Source organism: Seriola aureovittata, chromosome 6, assembly GCF_021018895.1.
Source record: "Seriola aureovittata isolate HTS-2021-v1 ecotype China chromosome 6, ASM2101889v1, whole genome shotgun sequence".
NCBI classification, from domain to species: Eukaryota; Metazoa; Chordata; class Actinopteri; order Carangiformes; family Carangidae; genus Seriola; species Seriola aureovittata.
The window spans coordinates 27877875-27888234 of NC_079369.1; the positions used below are offsets into that span (position 1 = coordinate 27877875).

Sequence of the window (10360 nt, forward strand, 5' to 3'; positions counted from 1 at the left end):
ATAACAATATATGAAACTGACCCAGACAGCAGTGAATCTGTGATCTGGATGGACAGGTGAGGATCAGGTAAGGATGGGTTTAGTGGTTAGCTGTCCAGATGTGTGTGCTCATCAGTTAAAAAGCTTCAGGCAGGTAAACAGCTGCTGAAACACAACCAGGATTAAACCTGCATGCTGAGACTTAAACCATGAGGACGAACAGGAGGAGAAACAGAACCACAGAGATCAACCAAGATTGTGTGATCAGAAGAGGAAAGATCAGAGTCTGGCTCAGAGCAGCGCAGTCTCACTGTGTCCTTCAACTCACCTACACAATGTGACTCACATTCAAACTTCTGTCACTGCCTACGCTACCAATTCAAGGCAGCAGCTTCAGCTTGTGCCGAGGCAGCAGTCTCAGATTTCTGACTGTTCTGTTATGTTTTCTCTTAATTTGATTTCTCAACATGAAGGTCTAAATTGTGATTCAAAGCTCAAGCCACACGCCCAGAGATAAAATCAGGTGGTGAGATGATGAAGCTTCTTTTATCAATTTTCCCCTAGAATCAATAAAGTCTCATCTCATGTGGGAATGATGCAGGCTGAATGAAGTAATTATTAACTGTTTCCGAAAACTTAACAAAAGTATATGAATCACATTTTACAGTATACTGTATACTGCTGAGGAAACATTAAACTGCTGGATTTATGAATGAAGTTTGGTGTGATGTTAATTCATTTTAATTAAAACACTTTAAATAAATATAATAACAGTTTATCTTTGTGCTGGTGTCCTATATGCCCTCAGCCAAGTTGTGACAAACACTAAATGGTATTCCCCTGTAATACAGATGGGGACAGATGTCACACCAAACTCCATTCAAAAATATGCTGATTTAACAATTACTCTTATATTAGTAGGTGTTCATTCACTGCCCATGTGAGACAGCTGTGCTGTTGATTACAGTACAGAAACTATATGTATTGTTGAGAGAGAGTGGCGGGGGTTACTAGGTGAACCATTTCAAAATAAATACAGTTTGGTGTATGAGATGTGCTGAACTTTTAAGTTGTTAGATTTTTAAATGAATGTCTAGTGTAATGTCAATTAATCTATCATTGTCATTATGTCTGAATTAATCCAATAATTGATTAGATAAATTTATATAATCATATATTCTTAATTCCCCATATCCTGCTGAGCCCTTGTATGTGGACAGACCAAACTACATTCAAACATCCATGAGTTTAATGTTTCTCTGCCTCTCAGCAGTTGGTCCTTTGGAAAATGTGACTCGTGTCTTATTTTCGTAATAATAAAAGATAACATATGAAATAAATTTATAATTTTGGACAAAAATAATCAATAATATTTTGCAGCATATATACTCCTGCTGGTACTGGAGGGACTTTGAAATTGCTAGATTTATGAATGAACTCTGGAGTGAAGTCAATTAATCTATCATTATTTCTGGATTAATCCAATAATTCAGATATACTGATATAATCATGTTTTAATATCCTGCTAAGCCCTTGTATGTGGACCGATCAAACTACATTAAAAAATCCATGAGTGAAATGTTTCTCTGCCTCTCCGCAGTTCTACGTACTTTGTAAAATGTGACTCGTGTCTTATTTTCTTATTTTTCTTTTTTTCATTTTGTTTCACCAGTGATTCACTGGATTTACATTATTCTGGATTTTCCTGTGTATTTCATCCCTCTGTACGGCCTTGCAGGTGTCTGTGTTCACTGTGATTGGTCGGCAGGTGGCCGCAGCCTTACGCCTCAAACTGAGGGTAAATGTGTCCCATGTGTGTCCCGAACGTCAGCAGTAGGTGGATGAGAACTTCCTAGTTGGGTTTTACTTTGTGTAAATAAACCGGAGGCAGAGTTTTAGCCAACGCGACGTGTATGTGGAAAACCCCGGTTCCTCTCCAGTACCGGTTAAAACTCCAGCCCTCTCGCTTTTTTTGTTTTCTTTTCTTCTCTATCGACTGTTTCTGGGTGTAAAATGACTTTCTGTAGACTTCTCTCGGTGGTTCTTTTACCGATCTTTTGGGTGTTCGTGTCCGCGGCAGAGGATGCGACCAAAGCCGCCACCGGCACCACCACGGCGCCCAGACCGGCTTTGACGAACTCCAGCGGGGTGAACTCCACACACAGTGGCGGTAAAAGCAACGATGCGGCGTTCCCCGGCCTTAACGTGGACAGCTCGATGATTCAGAGGGCCCTGTACGTCCTCATCGGCATCACCATGATCGGAGTCTTCTATTTCCTCATCCGAGCTGTGCGGTGAGAACTGCTGTAATTACTTTAATGAGAACAGACGCTACGCAGTCATATATTTTATCCAAAATGGGCAAATTTTACATATAATCTCACATCAGATACACGCTGAACTAAAGAGTTGCTCCTCCAGATTTACAAAAATACTTTATTCACATTATAAAAAGTGTGTACAACTACTTAGAAGCGATGAAACATTAAACTACTAGATTTCTAAACGGAGTTTGGTTTACTGTCTGTCCACATATACTGGTTTGCCAGGATGTAAACTGTTATAATGGTAATATTACATTTTGTTACAGCATGGATTAGGCGGGTACAAAACAATTGAATTATATTTGTATAGCTGATAGATTATTAGATTAATCTTAAAATAATGAATGTTTCATTGACGTCACGCCAGACCTAATTCATAAATGTAGCCATTTAATACTTCCTCTAGTATCAGCAGAGGTATAGATAATGTAAAAGGGGATTTATGCCCTTTTATTAACTTTTAGTGGCTGCTCTTCATCTCAGCGTACATCTCATACACCAAAGATGGTTCACCTACTAACTATCACCTCTCCCACCAATATGGTTTAATCGCTCCACAAGTTTCTCAATTAGTGCCTATTTCATTTTACAATGATACATATCTATTTTTCTTCTGCAAAATGTGAAAATTCTTATAAGTATTGCCAGATCAGATACTACTACTACGTGAACTGATGAGTGGCTCCTCCAGCTGTACAAAAGCACGTGACACACACTTTACAATGTTTGTACAACTGTTGAGAAGCAGGGAAACATTAAACCAGTGGATTTTTAAATGGATTTTGGTTTACTGTCTGCCCACATACACTGGTTTGGCAGGATGTAAACTGATATAAAGGTAATATTACTTTTTAGCACAACATGGATGCAGAGGTCCAGAACTACTAAAGTGTATTAGTATAGCTGGTAAATTAATGCAAAAATATCATGTAATAATTATATTTGAATTGATGTGAAGCCAAACTTCATTCATAAATTTAGCAATTTAAGAGTTCCTTCGGTATCAGCAGATGTATATGTGCTATGAAAAGGCAATTTATGCCCTTTTGTAAATTTTTAGTGGCCACTCCTCAATTCAGTGTGCAGCATTAAGACTAATGTTCATCCAAAAACTGTTAATAATAGTTTCTGGTGAAAACTGTATCTTTCTCTAAATAATGATTGTCTGATGCTCAGGCTGAAAAAACCCACCCACAAGAAGAAGTACGGCCTGCTGTCCGACTACGACGACTCTGTGGAGATGGATGCGGTGGACAGTGACGAAGACGACACTCTGTATGAAGCTCGCAGCCTCCGCAGGTCAGAGGTCAACACACAACAAAACCAAAACACAACAACAGCAGCAGCAGAGATATTTGAAAATAAAAGAAAACTGATGACAGTAATAACATTCAGTTTTTTACATGAACACAACATAAACAAACAGTTTGATATTTGATAGTTTGATATTTTTCTGTGTTTTATGTGACTCATAATGGAGTTACTCTTATTTTGAAGCTTATATATCTGCTTTATTTTGAAATTGAAGTTCACACTTCCAGCTCCATCTTTGTTATGATAACTTTTATTTTTCTTATAGTGGGGGCTGGGTGGGAAAGACGACATCCTGAACTCAACTTTAACCAGAGCTGATTGATCACTGATTATTTTCTCACTTAACGTTTTTGTTTTATAAATTAAATATTAATAAATATTAAATAATGAAGATCCCACTGTCCAAAGTGACGTTTTCAGATGTTTGTCCCAAACACAAAGCGACTCAGTTGCTGTGACAGAAAACACAGAAAAGCAGACACGCCTGAGAATTTTTACATCTTTAGCAATTCATTGATTCTCAAAATTGTTGCCCTATAACTGATCGATGAACCATCTTTTTATTTTCATCTCTGAAATGAGACATGCACATTCTGTACTGTTACTTTATCATCACGTCTGGTGTTAATGAAGGTTAAAAACGGTCTCTGTGGTGCATTCGAGGAAAACTCATGATTTAAATTTCAGTGTTTACATTTGCAGAGAAGCATGAAAACGCAGATTTTTGAATGGAGTTTGGTTTAATGTCTGTTCAGAAATATCATAAACTTCATCAAATCTGTTGTCAGAAATCAGACTGTTAACAATCATCATCATAATCATCAGCATCATCAGCATCATCTTTATGTGTAGAGCACATTTCACACAGAGCAGCAGTAGAGACAAACACTGTTTTTTGTGAAAGGATAAACATTATTTGGTTGTTTTTTTTGTTTGTTTTTTGTTTTGCTGAATGCGGAGTGTCCTTGAATGCACCACGGACAGCCTCTGTTAAAAACACTGACTGAGGGTTTGTCTCTGCAGGTTGATGTTTCTGAACCTGATTATTGATTCAGTTCGTTAACTTTGTTGACTTGTTGAAACAGATCAAGTTATTGATCTGCTGATTGTTCTGATCACAGTTATCTGTGTCTCTGTTCAGATGAGTCCAGCTTGGATCAGACGAGTGGAAAGTATCGATAAGGAGGCTGCAGGTGAAATTGATTTTGGATTGGGAGAGAGAGGACTGACCGGTGACTGCTGGAGGAAGAAAAATGGACCAAATATAATTATTATTATTATTATTGTTGTTATTACTGTTGCATACAAATGCCAAAGCTTGAGCTGCTCCAGAGGCTGAGCAGGATAATAGATATTTTTTTAAAGTGTTGGAAGATGTCATCAGTGTGGTGAAGTTGTTGCCATGGAGAAGCAGGATGTTCTCTGACGCCAAATTTCCCTCCTCTGTTTATAATTATTATTATTATTTCTTTTTCTAAGAGTTTCATTTGTCTTGTTTTTCACTTTGTGCTTTAACTACTGTAAACTGACTCCAGACCAGCTGATAGAACTGATCAGACAGCAGCAGTTATTGATCAGACAGCAGCAGTGATTGATCGGAAGGCCTGTGATTGATCAGGATTTTCCCTCCTGATGGACTCTGACCCTCCACGCTGCACAGATCTGACCTGCGTGCTGTTAAAAGACTCTGATGTGACTGGTCTGTTCAAGCTGAAATCTGCTGTTAAAAGAAAATGATGATTGATTTCCCGTGTGGGCGGAGCTAACATCACGCTTTCCACCTCTGGTGTAGAGAAGCAGAGAACGAGGACTCGCACTAAATAACATTTACTGTAATCTGAGGCTGACTTTGTCCCATTATTTTAATTACTCAGTCCTACGTTTAACCAAGTCCAGCCTGCAGGGCCCTGAACACACCACAGACTCTAACAGACCAGGACCCCAGAGCTGCGTTCACAGACGCATCTTTTCGACAGCCGAGTTCTTCATTACTCAGAGACTCAGACAGTATCTCATAGAAATCAGAATAAACACATCATCATTAAACAACCATCCAGTGTTTTATCATCTGAATGTCTCTTAGTGGAGTCGCTACGATCAGCAGCTGTCACCTGTGAGGGTGACTCACCTGAACCAGGTGGACTCTGTGATCCAGGACCATGAACGTCGACACGTTCCTGAGTCTCTGCAGCAGAGGTGGAGCCACATGTAGATGAAATACACCAGTTTGAAATCAACTGTAGTTTTCCTTTAGTTTGTCTGTAATGCAACTCAGTAACACCCCCCCCACCCACCCCCCCACCCCATGTTCAGGTGTTTGTTTCATCATTCCTCATAATTTCAAAACAACTTTTGGTTCAGTTTAAAACAAAGAAACTTTATGTCTCAGCTGTTGTTGACTTGTTTTCTTACATGTAAACATCAGTACTATTTTTCATACTGAGCTGCTGTGCGCTGCCAGACAGACTCTGATCACATTCACATATCATCATCATTTCCCTCATTCGTTCCAAACTTTCCACCTTCCACAAAACTTCTTTGAAATCATTTGAAAATGTGTTTCATTAAAATAAAAGTTCAGCCACATTATTTTCTCTATCCAGTGTGACGGTGATGTTTTTTTACAGTGAAGCAGCAACTCAGTGACAATCAATCAATCAATCAGGCTTTTTTTGTATAGCACTTTTCTGCCAAACAATATAATACAAAGTGCTTTACAAAATAAGAGCACTGAACTCTGCTGCTTCATTGAAACATTTATAACGGTTATGAATATCAAACCTTCATCTCTTTAAAGAAGTTAATATTGAAACAGACAGAATAACCAAACCAGTAGCTAAAATAGGCTTTTACTCTGAAGGGCTGTGGTGATTTATCATGATGTTGGTTTCAATGTGGTCTCTCCTGCAGCGCCACCAGCAGGACAGAGTTCACTTATCTTCAAAGTCTGGAGATGACCGTCTACTGTTGATGCTGATTCAGCACAAAAACTTTCTGCCGAAAATGAATGGAGGGAAAGTTGAGATCCTGTAAAACTTCACACTTTTTAGCTACAGACATATTTCAGATGTATATCAGATCAGACAGGTGAAATCTGAATCACCCTCAGAGCCGTTGATTGAATGTGTTTTTGAAGAATAAAAATACTTTTTCCTGACTCACTGTTTCATCACCAGCTCTCTATTTCAACACAGGTGTAGTATCCGCGTGTGACCAGCAGATGTCACTGTTGTACTGTTTAACAGCTGAACCGTTCAACAACAAGGAAACGCAAAGAGCTTACAGTTTTTTTTCGATTGCTCAGGCATGATTTGGAAAACAGGACCCAGTTTTTCAAAACACTACACACAATTAGCACAACACTTCAGATCCTTTGCAAAATGAAACACTCTTGTAAAAACTATACACTAATTTATAAAAACAATATTTTGTTACCATAAACACACACATTTCATATGACTTAATTCTGTTTGAACCAGTTACACACTGCTGTGCTTTTAGCAAATTATACTTCTCAGTGATTAGAGCACTGTAAGTGAAGTACAGGGAAAGTGCAAATATACAATAAATTCACCAAACACTTTACAAGACCAATGCTGCAGACTGATGAAAATTTCATTTATTTCTCTACACATACACAAATCAGTCAACATGGAGAATCACAACAACACATGTCCCAGTTTTCATGCTACTACAGTCGTGTGTTTAACACTGTCAGCTCAGCAAATATCAGACAAACAGAAAATACTGTGTCCAGCACAGGTTACAATTACAGTTAAAAAAAAAAAAAAAAAAAAAACTGAAAATAAAGTACAGAAAATACTAGATATTATCTCTTCACCTAGCTGGATCTGGCCAGAGAATTTCATCACCATCACAGGCGATATCCTCACTGGCAAGACAACGTGGGAAGAACCACCTTGAATGTCGAATCCATCCTTGCACAGCTGCGGCGTCGATTAGGTCACAGGCCTCCTCCATGGTCTGAATGAGGGGTACCTGAGCCTGGGGCCGGAGATCGTCAACCCTCCACCACCATGCAGAGAAAAACTCTTCCACTGGGTTTAGAAACAGAGAGTATGGTGGAAGGTAGAGTACTGTAAACTGTGGGTGGTGTTGAAACCAGTTGTGGACCAGAGCAGAGCGGTGGAATGACACATTGTCCCAGATGACGCTGTGTTGCATCTGGTGCATTTGGTTTACTGCTGTGACGATGTTGTGCAATCGGTCCAACACTGTGGGAATGTGAGGTGTGTTGTAAGGGCCCATATTGGCATGACGGAGGAGGACCCCATTCTGTGTAATGGCAGCGCAAAGGGTGATGTTACCCCCACGTTGCCCTGGGACACTGATCATAGCCCTGTGGCCAATGATATTTCTGCCTCTCCTTCTTGCTTTTGTGAGGTTAAACCCTGCCTCATCTATGTATATGAACTCATGCAGGATTCCCTCAGCATCCATCTGTAAAACTCTCTGAAATACAGTGAAAGACAAGATTGTGTCGTTCAGCATGGATCTAGTACAGAGTAAATTTACATGTAAAAAGGTTACGTTCCTCTACCTCCACCTCGGCCTCTACCTCTGGCACGGCCTCCGCCTCTCCCTCTTCCTCTTCCTCTACCTCTACCTCTACCTCTACCTCTTTCTCCTCCGCCGTGGATTCCCCCTCTCACCCTCACTCTTCTTCTTCTGACGCCTTCCATTTTGGTTGAAGACAGGTGAACTCACGTGCTGCATGTTTATAGTGCTTAAACCTGATTGGTGTGTCTACAATCAAGCAATCATGTGTTTGCGCACCTGATGGCTGTGTTTAACTAATTGGCTCACAGGTGTGGTAATTTGACAGTCAGTGCTTTGGAATTGCAAGGAAGTGACATCATGATATACTTCTGTGTCTCATGTATACAAGTGTGTTTAGTGTTTTGCAAATCACTGTGTGTATTGTTTTGCAAAAAGTGTGAGGCTGACATTGTGCTTATAGTGGTGCAAATCTGGGCTAACTTACAGTGAAAATCAACAAATTAGATTAAAAATCATTAGATTTCATGATAAATGATAAATCAAATTCCAGTGTTGTGCGATCAAAGAAATTAAAATAAAAAATTAATAAAAACAAAACTGTATTTACTAAAAATAAGAATGTAATGAATATATTATAATAATAATATACAATAATATATGATATAGAATAATCTATAAATGTAATTAGGATAATCTTCTCTGACCATTTAAAATGTATTTTGAAAAAATAACAAATGACTTGATGCTTTTATTCTGAAGATCAGGGTAATGAAAACAGCTGCTGATCCACAAATGTGCTTTTATTGTGGTAATTATTTGATATGAACTTCACTTACTGTGGAACACAGAGACAGACAGCTGAGATACTCCAGGTGCTTCATCATCATCATCATCATCATCAACAACAACACATGACAAATATTTATGATGTTGATCATCTGAAATATTGATTTGTTAACTTTTCTTATTGATCTGTTGCTACAGATGTTTTTTTCTGTGATATGACTCTTGGCGGATTCCATACCATCAACACCAACACCTGATGATGAAGCATGTTCATCCTCCTCTTCGTCCTGTGTGAGAGACAGCAGGGTGTTTTCCCACAGTATTGTCTGTCAGGATCACAGGTATCACACATGATGCTGATTGGGGGGTTATGAGGTCAGAGGGGGGTGTGGCCTGTCACAGTAATAAGCCAGTGATGAGTGGGTGTGGAGCTGATGACTGATAAACATCTGAGCCAATCAGGCGGCCCCGAGAGAGACAACAACAGTAACAGGTCCCAGAGGAGAGAGGGGGCGTGATTCAATTACAGAGAGCTGAGTTTGAGTGTGTGTGAGATGCAGCTTCATCCTCAGTTCCCACCTCTGTCTCTTTCACACTCACAGCTGGTTTATCTGATCATGGCTCTGTGGTTGAATTGTCAGATTTCCTACTGACACGAACTCACCACACTTGTTTTAAAGACATTTGTATGTTTGTTTCCGGTGAACAACAACAAACACACATCTGAATAATGACCTATGAACTTTACAGACTCCTCCTCCATCAGACTGAACAGCGGTTCACAACATGTCGACTCTCTGCTGTAACAACGAGGTCATGTGACTGAGAGCTCAGGACAGAGTCAGGCCTGTTCCCTGTACGTTTGTTGCTTATGTTCTCCCAGTCTGCTGCCTGTTGTGTTCACACTCAGAGCAGTGTAATACGACGATGAGGATGAAGATTTTCACCTTACATGTTTGTGACCAAGATACTTTTGACACCCTGAAGATAAAGTGGTCTTCTACTGATCCCATCACTGAATCACTGTCATACAGCTGCAGCTGTATCCAGCTCCACTGAATGAACTGTGTTAACCTGCACCACATGATGCTTTATGAGGTCAGAGGTGCCTTTAATGAACTGTTATTAGAGGAGATTTTTACAGTGTAATCTCTGAACAAAGGTTCGTGTGACATCAGTGTTTGGTCTGTTTGGACTTTATTTCTGAGAAGAAGAGTCATTTATCAGATGTGTTGTTTTAGGCTCATGTTATTCATTAATGTTACAGCACCTCATATTAAAACTCAATTGAATTTTACACTCATAAAATCACTAGTTAAAATTGACCCTGCATCAAAAGGGCAATTTATTATGAGGTCAAATTCATTTGGATTTACATACTGTTGTATCAACTTAGATATTTATGACAAATTGTGTAAAAGTTTTGACGTAAACTA

At 39.3% G+C, this 10360-nt stretch overlaps 1 protein-coding gene across 1 annotated transcript; it reads left to right on the plus strand.

The window, feature by feature from the left end:
* Positions 1-1805: 1805 nt before the first annotated feature.
* On the plus strand, positions 1806-6215 carry fam174c (family with sequence similarity 174 member C). The gene is made up of 3 exons (XM_056379493.1): positions 1806-2273; positions 3480-3602; positions 4759-6215. The coding sequence occupies exons 1-3, from the start codon at positions 1993-1995 to the stop codon at positions 4760-4762; spliced, it is 408 nt and encodes a 135-aa protein (XP_056235468.1). The 5' UTR covers positions 1806-1992; the 3' UTR covers positions 4763-6215.
* The last annotated feature ends 4145 nt before the right edge of the window (positions 6216-10360 follow it).